At 37.8% G+C, this 19,385-nt stretch overlaps 1 protein-coding gene across 1 annotated transcript; it reads left to right on the forward strand.

Annotated features, from left to right (window-relative positions):
• Positions 1–474: 474 nt before the first annotated feature.
• On the forward strand, positions 475–19,203 carry LOC127788842 (microtubule-associated protein 70-2-like). Its single transcript, XM_052317480.1, has 11 exons — positions 475–810; positions 4,342–4,427; positions 13,340–13,405; positions 13,563–13,733; positions 15,539–15,709; positions 15,826–15,981; positions 16,088–16,234; positions 17,118–17,189; positions 17,274–17,786; positions 17,886–18,073; positions 18,764–19,203. The coding sequence occupies exons 1-11, from the start codon at positions 588–590 to the stop codon at positions 18,780–18,782; spliced, it is 1,812 nt and encodes a 603-aa protein (XP_052173440.1). The 5' UTR covers positions 475–587; the 3' UTR covers positions 18,783–19,203.
• Positions 19,204–19,385: the final 182 nt, after the last annotated feature.

Here is a 19,385-nt window from a genome sequence, read left to right on the forward strand (position 1 = left end):
ACAGCCACTTCTAATTACCTTCCAAATTACTTCGCAAGGAGACAACAGTAACATATTCTCCTTCCAGATTCGTGTACGAAACCGACCCACTCCATATACCCGACCCACCCGTTATCCGTCTAAATTTTACTTTCAACTTTCGTCTAAATTTGGGATACAATACATTTATTATTAATTAATAAAATTATTTGAAGATTAAAAATGCTAAAATAAAATTACACAAAATATTTATAAAAATGACTCAATAGGTTGGATTTAACTCCAAAAATGTCGAACATTTGAAGTGGGAAGACATTTACCCGACCCGGAAATGGAAACCAATAGAGAAGTAGGAGCATGATATGAAGGTGTAGCGCTGATACAGAGGATAGTATTCCCGCCGTAGCTTTCAAATTAATCAGTGCCGCTTGTCCTGATCTAAACCCGCCTAAACCCCTACTTAATCCAACACTCACGTAAATGCTCCCTTCCATTACTTTCCACTCTCTCTCTCTCTCTCTCTCTGCGCTTATATATTGACAGAGCAAAGGAGATTTTAGGGTTCAAATTTGTTGTTACAGGAGCGAGCCTAAATTATCTCTTCTCTAATGGACAGAAACGTTGCTGACTTCAGCGGCAACGGCGAGGCGGCGCCGGGCTGGGAGCCGGCGAGGCCGGCGGGGCTGACTACGTCGGCTTCGTTCAAGTCTTCCCGGAGGAAGCCGGTGGCCATAAGCCGAGCCGGCTCCGACGCCGACGACATCATCAACCTCTTCCACGGCTCCGATCCAGTCAGGGTTGAGCTCACTCGCCTCGAGAACCAGCTCCGAGGTTCCTGCTTCCCCCCCTCTTTCTCTATTTGGAAGAAAGGTTGTTTTCGAGAAAAATATGTGCAGGAAGAAACTGGAAAAGGGAAAGCTTAAATTGCTTGTGTTTTCTCGGAATGTTTTGATTTCCACGCAGACAAAACGAGTAGTTGCTGCTTCCATGTATGGGAGTTGAATTTTCTTTTCTGATGGCTAAGAGTAAAGACGGAACGGGAATTTTATTTCTTTTTGTTTTGATAAGGAAAATTATTTTTTTACGAGTTAAATTTGGTCCGACATTAGTAGGTTTCCTGTTGTATTCTTTATATTTTACTTGGGCAATTTTAGTGGGGCGCTTGGTTTTGGGGTTGTTGGAGTGCATGTTTGAAAGAAATTTCTCTGACAAGTTTTTACACATAGAAGAGCATTATTTTGAGGGTTTGATTGCGTGGAAAAAATGTTTATGCATGGATTTTGTTGGATGAATCTCTATATTGAAATTTAACCTGTAATTGGATTTCTTTTGAGCATTTGACGTGGGCAATTAGAGGGAGGCAATCAAATTAGCACAAGCACGGATAGCTTAAGTAATTTGACACCACATTCGGCAGTTGACATTATTAGTTTTCATTATGTTTCCCGGATATTCCTGTTTAAGATTATGAAGACATTTTAATCACGGCCAGGTATTTCCCTATAAACATTGACCAATTCTGTCCACAAAAGAATTAAGTAGAAAATTTGTCTAACTTTATTAATAAAATCATGTATATATAGTTTTCTTTTGATTGTTTGCCCTTCTGGAATTAGTGTTTGTCCTTTACAAATTCTTCCTGCTCCAATTAAGTTTCACTATCCAAACCGAAATAGTACATCATGCATCCAGTTTTAAAACACTCGTGTGGCATAGTGGTTCTCTCCAATATGGCATGTAATCTCGACTTGACATTGATGCATTCCAAAGGGACACGAGTTAGCCTCAGAATCCCTTTCCCCTCTCTTTGAGACTGAAATGCTTTGACTAGGAAGTTTTAAGAATGCATGTGGCCATCTTGCCTGAACTTTTCTCCCAATTGGAATTTCTTTGATGAATCTTCATAGTCATTGACTTCTCTGTAATCTTTTCCTTATCACCTCCTTGATGACTTGACTTTCTTATTGTACTTTGTGCGCCATACCTCAATAGGCGGAAGCTAGAGGTAATCTCTCTCTGCTTGGTATCCTCAAGAACCTGTGGACTAAAAGCTAGAATTAAGATGTTAACTGAGGCAGTCAGCCCCTTGCTACCTCAACAGAGAGGCACTAAAAGACAAAAGAGACTTTTTTCTTTAAGAACTTGGCCTTGGTTAGACTGTAGCCTACATTCCCTCCCTATCTACCCGGGTAGAGAATGTGGGCACCATAAGTTGCTGGCTCGCAATGAACGCACTGCACTAAATAGGTAATACATTGCATACCCTTACAGCTTAAGTCTGTAAGGGTTGATATTGGTGGGTTCTGGGCACTGCTGGGTAATAAGTAAACTATGGTTGCTCAGCCTGGCCCAGTCTAGGATAGGGCACAATTTTAAATTTCCAAGCCTGCCCACTAAAAAATTCCAAGATTTCCCATAAAATTCAAAATTTATTTGATGAAAATGTAGTTTTAGCATTTTTGTAATTAATTTAGTAGTTTTAGTTTTCTCTCTTTCATTTACACTGAGGTATAAATCTCATTTAATCCCTTTTCTGGATGCATAATATTTCCCTTTTCTGGATGCATAATATTTCCTGATTTCCTATTGTATTTGGAAAATATTTTGTAATATTAAGCGTGTAAAGGCATCTAAATGTAGTGTATTAAATATGATAGCTAGTGTTAAGCTTGGCCAGGAAGGGGGGCTTTGAGAACTCATTTGGAAGCCCATGCTGACAACATATCAAGCTTTAAACAGCAGCAACAATTTATCAATCCTTAATCCCACTAGGTGGGAATTCCATTTACTTAATCAGGCCTAAAATTCTGCTCAAGGCTACTCCTGTATTATTACGTACCTTCTGAAGGCCTACAAAACATGAGCTTGCTTGGTTGAGTAGCAAGCCTCTAGTAGGTTCTTACATATCTGTCCACCAAAGGGACGACACCATCTATCTGTCACTTCCACCTCAGCTCCAACATACACATACTCTGCAAGAGTCATTAGCCTATATGTTGTGTTGAACCCTTTCACTACAGAGATCTTGGCCTCCTTTAATCTCTATTGTTCTTTAATCCCTCATGACAATAGACATTTAGCTATTCGTGTCCTGACCCTAATGCTAGAAATTATACCTCATCTCTCTTGGTTAGCTTGGTTATCTATCTTTGACCCTTTGAGAGCTCCTTACAATCACAAACATCTCTAGTCCAATTGCTCATACTTGGGACATAGTGAAAGGATTGGCACAATTCTCTAAAGATTGTTGTTGTCATTAAATCATATGCAATTTAGTTTCTATGCAAAATGGCTTCTACACATGGATGTCAATTATTCAATCGACTGAACAAATGAATATACCATGTATGTTTTATGAATTGTTGGCTCTTTTAGTACTTTTATATGGGTGGTTAACAATTCAATATGATATGAGAGTAGGCAAAGGTCCTAAATTCTAATCTCGCTGCTGACTGAATATTTAAATTGTTGCACATGTTTGGACCAGTTATGGAATGAAGCTTGACCACATGTGAGGGAGCATGTTGAGAGTAAAAATAATAATATAAAAAATAAAGTTAAACTCTCTATTGAATAACTTAATCTTTTAGATGAGATGGTGGTGAACAATTCAACAAATATTAACTCTTGTTAGGAAAGTTTCCTATGGGGTGAGTGTATTGAACATACACATGCCATTTTGTTAGTGTCATGCTTTATTTGGGATCCTGCACAAATCATAAGAACCTGCATATTTAATGTTAAAGTTGATTGATGTTTGAATTTGGAAGAATCATAGCTTGGTTTATTACTGGACATTGTACCTATACTAATTTGAAAGAGAACATCTATCATCTGGGCTTGTCATTGCATGTCCTACTAGGAGACTAGGAGAATTGTGGTTGTAGGTTGCCATCCTTAATATCATCTTGGTCTTCTAAAGTGTCCCCATTACCTTTTAGGGGCATAATATGAATAGCATATTATGGCAAGTAATCTTTCAAGATTCAAAAAATGCTTTGTTGGTAGAATGTCATATTGCCATCTCTTTTCGCCTTATGCATCATTATCTACCTTTAGAGGTGACGTATAATATGAGAACGTACTGTTGAAGTGCCTTAATGTGCTCTCTCTATATATTTTTTTCTATTATCAAAGCAGAATAAATATACTTTTTAGGAATCATTGCCATTAATGCAGAATCTTTTGTGGCATCTTCTTAAAATGCTTTTGAATTAAAGCAACACATGTTCAAGTACTTATAAGCGGTGTCCAAGTGTTTTTCCCCCTAATTATTTTAAATCTTTATGCATGTAATTTCTGATGTAGACTAGAATTAGTTTAGTTATCTGATAGGTTTGTGTTGTTTCTTCATAATTGTAGATAAAGACAGGGAATTGGGAGATGCACATGCAGAAATAAAGGCACTAAAGTACTCAGAGCGTCTAAAAGAGAAGGCAGTAGAAGAGGTATTTTAAGCGATTTTAGCTCCAAGAGTTTGTTTATCTTGGCAAGCTTTTCCATTAAGTTTGTTATATCACAAGCAAGGTTATTGTATGTGTGAATGGAAAAGATCATGATATTTGTAGTGTAATCATATCTTGTTTAGAAAAGTTCTATTTTTCATAATATTTGTGAGAGCTTAGAGAGAGAGAGAGAGATAGTTTGAAGAGTTTCTCTCTTTTTATTACAAACTAAGAGATGGAATACATATATATGCCAATACCATGGCATAATGCTAACTCATAACATAAACTTAATGCTAAATATCTCTATACACAACTCAACACTCTCCCTCAAGCTGGAGTATAGATTTCATATGCACCAAGTTTGTTACAAATATATTCAATCCGATGACCCTTTAGAGACTTGGTGAAGACATTGCAAGTTGATCATTGAAGTTAACAAATTCTGTAACAATAATACTTTCAACCAACTTTTTTCTAATAAAGTGATAGTTGATTTCAATATGTTTAGTCCGTTCATGGAACACTGGATTGGAAGTAATGTGCAAAGTAGCCTGATTATCACAAATAAGGGGACACTGCACAATATTCAAGTTCCTGCAAGAGTTGCTTGAGCCAGACGAGCTCATAAGTTGCATTAGCCATAGCCCGATACTCTACCTCTACACTGGATCTAGTTACTACATTTTGTTTTTGGCTTTTCTAAGAAATTAGATTTCCTCTCATAAGAACACAATACCAGAGGTTGACCTATGATTAGAAAGAGATCCTGCTCAATTCGCATATGCATAACGACAAATATCTGTGTGTCTCTTATCCTCACAGAGTAGGTCTTTACCTAGTGTTCATTTGTTGTATCTCAGAATCTGGATAACAACATTCTAGTGAGAATCACATGGGGAGAACTGAGAAACTGACTAACTACACTCACAACAAAAGCAATGTTAACGGTGAGATAATTCAGCTTGCCTACCAGTCTTTGATACCATTTAGGATCTGAAAAGGGCTTCCCCTGTCCCGGCAAGAGTTTGATATTCGGGTCCATTGGAGTGTCAACGTATGCAGTTCATCATGCCATTGAGAAATTGAGATTCTATCTCTTGATTGTGCAACCTCAATACCCAAGAAATATCGGAGTCTGTCTTGGTCTTTGGTCTAAAAGTGCTGATGTAGATATTCCTTCAGCTTCTGTATGTCAACTTGATCACTCCCTATGATAACAATGTCATCCACATAAACAACAAAGTAGATACATAAAGAAGATGAGTGTCAATAGAAAACTAAATGATCAGCTTCACTCTGGGTAAGACCAAAGTTTGCAGGCTACATTGAACTCCCCCCCGAGCAACAAAACTAGGTGGTTGCTCCATATAAACCTCTTCATGTAGATCACCATGGAGAAATGCGTTTTTAATATCCAACTGATAGAGTGGCCAATAATGCATAGCAGCCACAGAGAGAAAGTGGCAAACAGAGGCCATTTTAGGAACAAGAGATAAGGTATCACTATAATTCAACCCATAGATATGTGTAAAGCCATTGGCAACCAAACGAGCCTTAAGATGATCCACTTGTCCATCGGGACCCACTTTTGGGGGGAGCACCCATCGGCACGTAAGGCTTCAATCTCATCGAACATGCCCTGTCACCAACCTGGATGCGACATGGCTTCACTTGTGGTTTTAGGAACAAAAATAGAGGAAAGACTCAAAACAAAGGCATTATAAGCAAGTGACAAACGGTCATAGCACAAAAAGTTATAAAGAGGGTGTGGATTACGAGTGGACCGTGTACCTTTGCGGAAAGCAACAGGAAGGCTAGCTAGTTCAGGATCTGTGGTAGGAGGAACCACTGACGGAGAGAGTGAGACAGGAGAGTCATGTTTTGGAGGAATGTAGGCGCTGACAATGGGTTGAGGACGACGATGATATGTAAGAAATGAAGGATCCGTACAGTGTGGACTTGAAGATAGTAGTGGGGGGTCTATAGAAGAGGAGATAGACGAATCCAAAAAGGCAACGGAAGAGAAGAAAAAGGAATAGGCAATACTATGAATCGAGCTAAGCAATCGAGAAGAAAGACTGTTGTTTAAAGAATGTGACATCAGCATATATAAGATAGCGATTTAACTCAGGAGAGTAAGACTTATAGCATTTCTGCAATCGGGAGTAGCCAAGAAAGATACACTTGAGAGATTTGGTAGTAAGTTTATGCTGTCTAGGTGAAAAAGAATGCACTAAACAAATACATCCAAATACCCGAAGGGGAACAAAATAAAGTGGTTGTGTAGGGAACAAAAGAGAATGAGGAATTTGGTCCTATAACACGAAAGATGGCATGCGATTGATCAGATAACAGACAGTAAGAACAGCATCACCCCAAAATTTGGTGGGAAGATTGGCATGTAAAAGCAATGTTCGTGCAGTTTCAATGAGATGGCTATTTTTACGCTCAACAATAGCATTTTATTGAGGTGTGTAAGGATAGGAAGATTGATGTAAGATGTCATTAGTAGTCATGAAAATAGTAAATTGAGAGGAAAAATCACTATGGAAAGCACATGTAGAAACTCTAAACTGTGTTTTTATTTTAGCAGTTAGTGTTTGAAAGATAGAAAACAATTCTAACCGACTCTTCATGAGAAACAACCAAGTGTAACGAGAAAAGTCATCAATAAAAGTAACGAAATATGAAAAACCTAGAGTAGAGTTGACTCGACTCGACTAGGCCCCCATACATCAGAGTGCACAAGAGAAAATGAAGCCTCAGCCCTATTATGGATGCGACTAGAAAAAGAACTATGAGCGTGTTTACCACATTGACATGACTCACAATTAAAAGTGGATAATGACAACAAACTAGGAACTAACTTTTTTAGTTTGGAGAGGCTAGGATGACCGAGACAAGAGTGAAGGAGATTTGTAGAAGCCGCACTAGTGCAAGCTACTGGTGATCTAGGCACAACAAGATGATAGTGGCCCCGTGATTCACGTCCGACGCTAATCGTCCACCTCGTACCTCGGTCCTGCACGCAAATAGAAGTAGAGGTAAGGGTTACTAAACAGTCTAGTTCGTTAGTAAGCTGACTAACAGAAAACAAATTAAAAGAACTACATGGGACATAACAGATAAAATTTAAAGGGAAATAAGAGGTCGAAGAGGTTTTCCCTATCCCTTTAACTGGCATTTTGGTGCCATCTGCAAGAGTGATGGTTGGTAAATGTTCAGAAAATGTAAGGGTAGATAAAAGATCCTTATTACCACATGTGATCGGTGGCGCCAGAGTCCAAAACCCAAGGCCCAACATAAGGGCTTTGAGTAACACAGGCCATGGGATGACCAGTAGATTGCTGAGGTGCCTGGAATTTCAAGAAAGCCTCATAGTCAATAGCAATTAGGGTTATCATTGGAGGCCTCGATGCTGGACTACGGGCACCTTGTGCAATATGAGTCGCTCAAGATGTCTAAGATACAGGAGGGGCAGCTGGTTGACCATGTTTCTTCCAACACTTATCTTCCTCATGCCCCTTCTTTTTGCAAAAGTTGCAGTGAGGGCGAAAGCTGCCGCTGGGCCGACCCTGATTACCGCCTAAAGTCTGAGACACAAGAGCAGCGGCCTCGGGAGGGGTACCTGTAGAAGCACGAATAAAGGAAGAATTGCCAGCCATATTGAGCAATCTTTTGTATGTATCCTTCATAGTAAGATTAGTGGACCCAATCAAGATCTGATGGTGAACAAGCTTGAACTCAAGCTTGAGACCATATAAAGTAAGGAGCAAGCACAGTTTTTCCTGTTGAGGATCATGAGCAGCTTTGGAATTAGAGTATGGAAGAAGAGCTTCAAATTCCTGCATGAGAAAACGCATCTAACGCAAATAGGATTCTATAGAGTGACCCTGCTGGATGTTCTTAATAGTGTGGACAAACTGTATAGAGACGTTGAATGTCGTCGGTATAACATTCAGCGACTTCTTGCCAAATAACCAAAGGAGTTGCAAAATAGAGCGATCAATGAAATTCCACAAAATATTACACAACTGAGAATCAAGTTGTTCCCATCTAGATTTGTTGGTTGTGTCAACATCCTTTACCTTCGTGGTGAGATGATCTGCTTGTCCCTGCCCCTTGAACCACAGCTTGACAGAGACTCTCCATGAGAGATAGTTGTCAGACTCTATCAACTTGTTAAGAGGCAGCAAATGTTGAAATGGACTCACCACGTGCAGGGGTGGTGTTATTGAGGTCAGACATGTCAAGGACTACAAATTAGATCTGAAAGAGGATGGAAGGAGCAGTGACAAAGGCTTGTTGGAGCATCGACAAAGCTGGACGGCAATGAGTAGTGGTGGATGGCGACGAAACAAGGTTGTTAAAATCAAGATTTTAAGTGGGATCGTAAGGGGTTCATAAAATCGGATTGTAAAATTGAATCGTAAAAATACTCTTTAATTTATGTAAATATATGTTTATAATGACATATTCCTTATTATAAATGAAATATATGCACTTATTTCAAAATTACTTTATCTATCAATTTTAAAAATACTAAATAATATGAAATTTTTAAATATTAAATTCATCATTCATTCATCCATAATCAAAATTTCAAACAACAAACATAACCATCATCAACAACAAACATTGTTAAAAATAAATAAAAATACTAAGTCATAAAAACAACAAATATTGTTAAACTTCTACATTATGTCATTACACTAATTAAGTTATGTAACATCTCGCATCGAGCGATAGGAAGGTCCAGATCAACTTACCTTGATGGGCTTACGCGAACTTCCTAGAGGTCGGATCAACTTACCCTAATGGGCTTACGCGAACTTTCCAGGGGTCACCCATCCTTGAGCTACCTTAACTTAAGCATGCTTAACCCGGAAGTTCTTTATCCACATTCAGCCCAACAGGTATCCAGGTAGTGTTGTTTCCTTCCTAACTATCCTCAATATATATACTAGCTTCTCTAAACTCCCTTCTTGAACTTGACATTGGGCTCTCGTGGTATTACAAGTTATCAATACCAAAGAGGTATATTTGTTTCTTGCTAATCATCATTCTTAATATAAAATTAGACCCACCCATGTGCTAATTGTGACATATTTAAGATTAAATATTTGAATCTGCACTTACTTGTATGTGTAGATAACAACATCACAAATGACATTGTACACACAAGCACATCTACACAGCACACTCACTTAGCACATCAATTGGACGCAACACAGAGCTCAACACAACGCACACACGACATTTGATTATCGGACTTGGCATAACATAGTCACTCTCACTCACAAGCCACTCACATACTTGGGTTGGGTTTGATTTTTCGAACTTTCAAGGTGAACGAAAGAAGAAGAAAGGCCTAAACAAGATCGATAATGATTAGGGTTTGCAAAAGGGCACAACAAGCGAATGCAACAAGCACACAGACACAACATCGTATAGGGTTTGTAGAAGAACCAAAATAGGAGATTAACAACGATTATATATATATATATGTTGGTTAGGGACGAAAATATTTTTGTTTCTAACTTCAAAATTGTGGGCAAAACTAAACTTGGTAGACTCGTAAAATCGTAAACTCAAACCTAGTAAACTCGGACCGATAAACTCTTAGACTTGGGTCTGATTTTATAAAACTCAATCCTACACGTGAGTTGACTTGTTTTATGTCTCATGACATGTTAACTCGTAAAATCGTACTAGTTGACTCGTGATTTTAACAACAATGCGACAAAACCATCGGGATCAGGATGGACTTAGGGAGACGAGTCCAATGGTGGTGACGGCGTCGCGATCAGAGCACCGGAGAGAGAGATCGGGGCAAAAACGTCTCAGCCCACAAATCTGTTGGGTGGCGCGAGACGATGGCAGTGGGGCTTCGAGGCTAGGCCGATCTGAGGTCGGCAATGCAACGATGGCGGGGAAAGTGGGTGCAATGGCCGACGGTTCAGATCTGGTAGATCTGATGGGTGGTGCGTGGCAGCACGTGGAAGTGGCAACAACGGTGGGGCTTTGGGATTGGGCTGATCTGAGGCCGACAATGCAATGGTGGTGGTGGCACGAGCAGTTGGGGGCCGAAAAGTGGGCTGATGGGCAGAAAATGTTGGATGACGCGTGGCGATGTGTGGCAACAGTGATCGCAATGGGTCTCCCATGGTCGGCCAATCTAATGACGGCAAACACTATGGTGGCGGTGGTACTAGCAAATGATGGTCAGATAGTGGAGGTTTGGTCTTGACAAAGGCAGTGAGGAGAGAGAAAAGAAGTTTAGGGTTTGGAGACCGCTAGAGAAGGATACACAACGACGACTTGTGATTTTCTTACTGGTGGCTCTGATACCATGTGAGAATTTAGAGAGAGAGAGAGAGGTTGAAGAGTTTCTCTCTTTTTATTACAAATTAAGAGATGGAACACATATATATACAAATACCATGACATCATCATTACATAAACCATGACATAATGCTAACTATCTCTATATACAACTCAACAATATTTATTTGGTTGATTGACAACTGCATGTTTTACTACAACCAAAAAGAGATTGTTTAGGTTTGTAGGCCCATATGAACCTAGATCTTTTTTGTTCAACATAAAAATTCTCAGTTCCCAAAATTTTTCTATAAGGAATGAAGTAATGATCAACTTACCGACCCCAGTCCCTGTGAGGGGGTGGGGTGGGTGATAGAAAAACTATAGAAAGGCTTCATATTAATTGCACCTTATCCTAATCAAGTTAGAGTTGTGGTATGACATTCATAATGTAAATGAACTTCTAAAAGTCCCATCATATGGAAAATGTTATGTAATGGCGGTGAAACAAACCAGTACAAGATAATTGACAAAGGCTTAAGTATTAAAGTTTATTTTGTTGGACTTGTTATGTTATGTATTAAAGTTTATTGACAAGATAATTGAGGTATTTTCTATATGACTTGTTGGACTTGCACTAATTCATGCATTCATATTCAGCTGGTAGTCCTGTGAGGACCTGAACTGCATTTTGAGGACTGATGGAATCCCTTTTGAGATGTCCCGTTACAAGGATTGTGAAAAAAAGAAAAAGAAAAGAAAAGAAAGATATGTATATTCTGCATCTTCACTGTATGGAAATTATAGCAAACAACATTTGAAGTTCATAAGGTTAACAAACTAACTATATATAGCAGGGTGAGTAAAAACTGTGGGTCTACGTTGATAATTGAGTTTTGATGGAGGATCATAGCACTTGTTCTAGCTCATCTGCTCCATAATAGACGTCACTATCATTTTGACATTTCAGGCCTTTGCTTTTTCTTCATTTGGATTTGAAGTGTTTCTGATCCTCAGCCCCATTATTTTCCTATATCTAAACTATATATAGTTTCTAGTAACAATCATAGGATTTCCACAGAGAGATGACCCCACCTAGTGGGTTTAAGGCTTGCTACGTTGTTGTTTCAGCAATGACTGCTTTTAACAAGATGGAGATTTGGTCCAGTTTGTGCCTGATTAACCCATTTAAAGAAATTCCCTTCCAAGCTTGTTGCAAAATCTTTTGCTGGAGTTCCCCAGTGCAGTGGGAGTCAGGGGAGGGTCTTTTTTTACACAATCTTTCCTTTGTTCTGCAAAGATGTTGTTTGCATTCATATTCGTAAATTCGTTAAAGTGAATATATATTCAGACTGTTTCTGAACCCTAGAACAATCTCTGGAAGGATCTCTTCTTGCAGCCTTTATGAAGTTCTACAAATTTCCTATTACAGATGAATTGTGTGATTGTGTCATTCAAGAATTGCATCTCTGAAGCTTTGCTACTTTTTATAGATGTTTACAGGCTTTTGCCACTTAACCACAGCCATGGCATTAGAAGCTAGTTTAAAATTTGATGTTTTAATTGCCTTTTTCTCAAATAAGCAATTAAATTTTGGATGAAAATATATTGCCTTGGTATCACTACAAATTAACAATATCACTTGCTTGCCTATAGATAAAGATGCTCTCACACAGGAAAAGAAAATAAAGAAAAGGATTTTCCTCCTTGTGTTGTAGTGGCGAATTTTATATGAAAATTCTGCTCCCTAGGTCCTGTAACATTCCTATATATTAGTTGACTATGGCTGAATTTTGCCCATATGGATGGGCTTGTTAATAGTAAGTGGCAAAAATTAACAGGTTTACCTTTGTCTTTTCATTGCATACCTATGAAATCTTTCATCAGAAACTTTTATGAAAATAAAAAGTAATGACATTGATCTTTGAGCACCTAATAACCATCTTATTCACTACTGGTTACAACACTGTTATGATCACATCACAAACTACTAGGTTGTTGGAATTTCTCTTTTGATTGATAATTTGAAAAGTGTTTCTCCCTCGTTGCGCAAATAATTTCTATGTTTTGATCATGAAGTACTAGTATGTTGGAAGGTCTCTTTTTATTGATAACAAGAACAGTATTTCTCCTTCTCAATTTGTGATTAATTTCTGACCTATTCATGTGGTAATTAAATCAACCAAATAAATATCATTGCATATAATCTTGACAGTAATGATCTTTGATACTTTCCCCAGATTGTTGTGTTCATTAAATATGCTTTTATCTTTCTGCACATTCTATATGGATTAATCTTTAATTTTCAGGATTCATTTAACAGAAAGAGGAATAGGGAAAAGAAAAAATCTCTTTTTCCAAAAATTCTAATTGTCTTGTCTTGTCTACCTTACCTGTCAATTTGAAAATCCATCTCCACCTGTAAGAATTTGTTAGCACAGAAATCAAATTTGGCGTGAAGAGATTGGGTTAAAATGGTAATTGAATTAATGTTTGCCACAATGGAGTGCTGTTATATAAATTTGCTCCATTGCTTAAACATCTACAGCAACTTTACTCATTTATTCTTTCTTCAATGGTATATTTAGCTAACTGATGAACTGAAGAAGGTGGATGAGAAATTAAAAGCAACCGAAGCTCTCCTAGAAAGCAAGGTATTGTATGCAGTAACTCTCGCTGTTCTTGAATGGATTCCTCCTCACACCCCCTCCCCCAACCACTCCCACAAAAAAAAAAAAGAAAAGAAAAAGAAAACAGATCCACTAAGAGGTTATATTTTCATGCACTGACGTAATTTCCATAATTTCCTAGAACCTAGAGATTAAGAAGATAAATGATGAGAAAAAAGCAGCTTTGGCTGCACAATTTGCTGCTGAAGCGACCCTTCGAAGAGTCCATGCTGCTCAGAAAGATGACGAGATGCCTCCAATTGAGGCCATTATCACTCCGCTGGAGGCAGAATTAAGACTAGCTCGGTTGGAGGTAAATGTCAACTTTGTCACCACCTGACTTAATAGCTTGCTTTCTTTACCCATGAGTAATGGAGTATACTTTCTTCTTTCTTGCTTACCATGTAAGCATGGCTTTTCCTTCTGCTGTCCATATTCCTGTGTGTCATGATTGATGTGGGAAAACTCGGAGAAACACTGCTGTAACAGCTGCAACTCCAAATGTGATGGTGATAGTGATAGTCTTTAGGACCAATTAATTGCAAGCATGGAATAGCAAATTATATTCTTCCAAGGGCTAGCAAAGTTTATTGGAGGGTGAAAGAAATTTGAACTGGAAGGATGGACTTGTATGATGAGACTATTAAGGGATAGATGAGCTTAACAAGATTTAGTTGTGGGCAATGCTGATTAATTCAGAGCCATAAGATAGAGAAGAAATTTTATAAAGTTCTTGAGCCATAAACAGTGTTTAAAAAAGTGTGCTTTAAGCGCAAAGCGCAGCATGCTTAGGGCTTTTTGTGTGTGAATCTCAGCAACTTTAGCTGACCGTGATTAAAGCGTGCTTAAGTTGCCCTTTTAGCTGAGCTTCAATGTGCAAAAAAGTGAGCTTTAGAAATATACTTGGTCTTTTTTTTTTATCAGACAATATGAGTGGCTGGATTTGTTTAAACTTTTGCAATGATGTGGCTGCTTGAATGGAAACCTTACCTGAAAAAAGCTATTTAAGATTGATAAAATCATATATACATTTAAACCAAAAAAAAAAAGACTTAACTGTATTTACCAAGCAAAAAAATATTGATGGAAACGTGTAATTAGATGTAAATTAGGGATTGTTAATATATTCTTGATTGTTGTAAATTAGAATTGGTGATTGACTCCTAATTGTTGTAAACTACGGATTATTGATTGATTGTAAGTTAGGGATGATTGTTTGGGGATTGCTGTAAATTAGGGGTTGATTGATTGGGGATAGTTATTAGGGATTTTTTTTTTTCCTTCTGCTTTTTTATGATTGTATGAACTTGTAAACAAATATAAAATATAAATGAAAAATGGTATCTCATAAGTTGTTAAATTTGCAGTCCTCATTCTTAGTTTTTTTAATAGTTATACTTCTTATACTTGTAAACGTTTGTACTCGTTATTTCATTTATGTGCGTTTCTCTTTGCACTTAAGCTTCATATGCCTTCTGTGCTTAAGTGCGCTTAACATTTTTGAAAACACTGGCCCCATAAATCCTGAGCATTCTTTTTTGTGTTCTTTGCATAAAAAGAAACCACTAAAGAGCTGTACCATAAAAATCATAAAAATTTTGTAGTGGCTGACCAACCACCTGTAGATTACATTTTTAATGATTTTTTAAATTATGACTTGTAAAACAAATGAAGATTGAACCAAAGACATTGGAAGCGGTTTACTCAAATAAAACATAGACCAAATCTAGATCTTGATTACGGATGCTCCCTATTGGGCCCACCATGAGGGCAGCCCAATGCACAAGGCTTCCCACTTTTCTACGGGTTGGGGGAGAGTCGTCTTTGTATGCTGCCTTACCTCGTGTGAAGAGGCTGTTTTCCACAAGTTGAACCTTTGACTTTCTGGTCGAAGCAGCAACCTTACTGATGCTACCAAGGCACCTTCACTAGGGCAACCAATTTCTAATGCCCTTGTAAATTTGATTTTCCTTAAAATTCTTACGGAATTTTCAGCTTTCTAGCCCCCCTCCCCCTCCTCTCAATGTTTAGAAGCCATTTTGGGTTTTTTTTATATTGCTTGCAGATTGCATCTGAAGGATAGATCTTTAATTATCCATTAGATTTTGTCTTTGTTAGGTGGTAAAGTTGCAGGATGACAACAGAGCACTGGATCGCCTTACCAAATCTAAGGAAGCTGCTTTGCTGGAGGCTGAAAGAACAATTCAGATCGCTTTGGCAAAAGCAGCCTTGGTTGATGATCTGCAAAATAAAAACCAAGAGCTAACTAAGCAGATAGAGATATGCCAGGTCTTATTATATCTGAAACATCTCCTTTGTCAACCATCCATGTACATTAGTTCATGTCCTTCAGCGATCAACTACTGCTGTGCAACATCTGAGATATTGTCTCCCTTTTGGCTCAGGAGGAGAACAGAATCTTGGATAAAATGCATCGGCAAAAAGTTGCAGAGGTTGAAAAACTGACCCGTACTGTTCATGAGCTTGAGGAAGCTGTTTTGGCTGGTGGAGCCGCTGCCAATGCTGTGCGTGATTACCAGAGAAAAGTACAGGAGATGAATGTAAGAAGTTTCTGAGCCTTATATTTCTGGAACTGCTTGAAATAACTGTTGCTACATCAAATTTGATATTAATTCAAATATCTGAATCTAATTCAATTGACTGTAGGAGGAGAAAAGAATTCTGGACAGAGAACTATCTCGTGCAAAAGTTACTGCAAATCGGGTTGCTGTTGTTGTTGCAAATGAGTGGAAAGATGCCAATGATAAAGTAATGCCTGTAAAGCAATGGCTCGAAGAAAGAAGATTCTTTCAGGCACGTAACTGTTCTTTCTTTTTCTTTTTCTTTTTTTCCTTTCTTTCTTTTTCGGTTGATAAGTAAACATGATTGTCCAGAAAGAATATGTCTCAGGCATGCTATGGTTCAAATTCACTTTGAAATTTCAGTTTTCCTTAATTCATCTTATAGATTAGTACATTGCTACAAGAAAGATTATGTGGGCTTTTCATGTCATAAATTTTGCATTGTTGAGGCTAATTACTTTTACTTATTTATTTCTCTTCGCTGAGGAACTGGTTTAAAAATTAAATCACAGCTAAGCAATTATCTATCATTATACATAGGCTTACTGGTTTATTTTTCAGCCAAATTCCTTTTATACTGTGTGGTCCTGAGAAACTACTTGTCACGCCGAATCACAGCTAATAATAACATGTCTTATCATTATACTTAGGAGTATTGGTGTATTTCAGCAGATTCTCTTGTTATAATTTTCTAATAAATATATAAGTAAATTCATTTGGCAACTTCGTATAGATGCTATGGATTTCTTAGGAGTTGTGTAAGGAACAAAATTTTGTTTGTTTCAATGACCAAGTGAACAGCCAAAACAGTTTAATTATCAGGGGACCAACTCAGTGAAAAACCGAAACTTTTCATGACATTGAACTCTTTGAAAAATTCCAAAAAACGTTCCCCATATATTAGCACTATCTAAGAAGTGTTATTTCATTTATCTTTGTTTTGGTTAAAAGAAATATACATTGTTACATTTATTTCCATGGAGGGATTTTATTTCGCAAATCTTGCTCCTGTAGCCTTTTCAGAGTAAGCTTTTGAGCATCTCTATTTGGCCTTTTCCTCCTCTTGTCATATAGATGTTTCCTGCTCAATAACATAATGCAACATAGTTCTGTAGGGGGAAATGCAACAGCTTCGTGACAAACTGGCAGTAGCTGAACGCACTGCAAAGGCTGAAGCACTGATGAAAGTGAGTACTATTTTACTTCTTTTCCCTAGCTCCCTTTACTTTCACTAAAGATCTTATTGCCTGTTGGCTTTACCAATTGCACAGGAAAAATATCAATTGCGATTCAAAGTTTTGGAAGAAAAACTTAAAGCACCTCCTAGTGGTATTTCTCGCACTCATACAGAAGGAAGAGGCATGAGCAATGGGCAATCTCGACGCCAGTCTCTTGGAGGAGCGGAAATTTTGTCCAGATCATCCTCAAATGGCTTTTCCTCTAGGAAAACAAATGGGCAAGCTGGGTCCTTTCAGTCCAACAGTGCTAGTGCATTGCTAAAGCATGTGAAGATCTCATCAAGTTCATTTGACGGTGGAAGCAGATCACTGGATAGAGATAAGCCGGTTCATAATATGACTGAGAAAGATGATGGACCCAATGGTGGGATGATTTGTCCAGTTGAACAGAACGGAAATGGGATTGCTTCAGATAAAATAAAAACAGATGATGGAGATTATGTTTCTGGAATGTTGTATGATATATTACAAAAGGAGGTTGTAACTTTGAGAAAAGCTTGTCATGAGAAAGATCAGAGCCTAAAGGACAAGCATGATGCAATTGAGGTAGGAGATTTTGTGTATTTGTTCACTTTCTCATCTCTCTCTCTCTCTCTCAGACACACACACACACAGGAATTGTTTCTGATAATGTGTATTATCCAGATGTTGGCAAAGAAGGTTGAAACATTAAACAAGGCAATGGAAGTTGAAGCCAAAAAGATGAAGAGAGAATTAGCTGCCATGGAAAAGGAAGTCTCTGCAATGCGTGTTAGCAAGGAGCAAGATCGAAAGGCTCGACGTGTCAGTGCTCCCCGAGGAGCTGTAAATGGTGTTCAATCACATTCGTCAAGGTGAATTCTTTCGTTACTGTACATGGATTCAACTTGATATTGTCAATGTCAGACATTTGAACATATCAAATCTGTGTATCTCTAATTACTTGCTGAAATGAATTCCTATAAGGTATAAGGTTACATGTCTGTGCATGCCCTTTTCAAGATGATGTCTGGAACCAGAGAGACCTAAGCAACTAATTTGTACTCTTCACAAAGGAAACATATAGTCTGCAACAAGACATTTGGGAAATGTTTTAAATAGAGATGGGAAATGTTTTAAATAGACATTTGGGAAATGTTTTACATGTCTGTGCCATTTGTTTGGATGTAAAATAATTTACATTGAAAAATATTTTTCAATGTAAAATGTTTTACACAAAATTATGTCTTATTTTTTATTTTTTGGTGTTGGTTTGCTTTGTAAAATGTTTTTCAAAAAATAGAAAATTATTTTTTAGGAAAACGTTTTACACCCCAACAAATGGAGCCTAAATTTTTTGTTTTTTCAGGAGAGAACAGTCGCATGTGCTGATGTTGAGTAAAATGAGCTCCATCCTTAAGATGATAGTATTTTCTTTAAATTAATTGTTTTATTTTTCATGATTTAGTGGGTCTCTCTTTGAACAATTTCACTGTTAATCTTATCTTTTTGGCGGTATCCACATACAGTTCAACAGACGTTATATGTGGCTTATAATCTTTCAGGAATACAAGAAATTCGTAGGTAGCAATAGGGATTGATTGATTATCTACAATGCCAGAGAATGGGAGGATACTGAAGTCCAATTGTGCAGGTCTGTTGCTTACTTGTTTGTATTTACCTTGCAACCCTTTCCCCGCCGGGCCATCTTGTTTCAGTGTCTGGCCCGGCCAATCAATTTGTAAAGATACTGACTCCGGGGAGTTGCAAGCATTGAAAGATTTGTATCCTGTATATCTGTGTAACTATCTCATTGAAATATTTGTTCACAAGTGGGTTGGTTTGTAGATTTGAATCCTTGTTTGGGTTATATTCGGAAAGTTTCGGTGAAGAATTGTAGATGATGAAGCTCAGTTCTGTCAATGGACACTGCCTGAAATTCAAATAGGCAAGCTAATGTTGGATTTGAGGAAAGCAATGATTAATGAGCATTTGTTTGTGTTCCCATCTCTTCCTTTAGTTTTTGGATGTGAAGAAAGCAACACAATATGTTGGGTGCAGGGTTCAAAATTGTTGTTGAAAGGCATGCAAGATGGGTCTGTATGTCAATTGTCGTTGAAGAAAGCAATTGAATATGCTATGATTGGATCAAACTTCTGTATTTAAAAAGAATAATAATATTGTGTC

Source organism: Diospyros lotus, chromosome 13, assembly GCF_014633365.1.
Source record: "Diospyros lotus cultivar Yz01 chromosome 13, ASM1463336v1, whole genome shotgun sequence".
Taxonomy (NCBI): Eukaryota; Viridiplantae; Streptophyta; class Magnoliopsida; order Ericales; family Ebenaceae; genus Diospyros; species Diospyros lotus.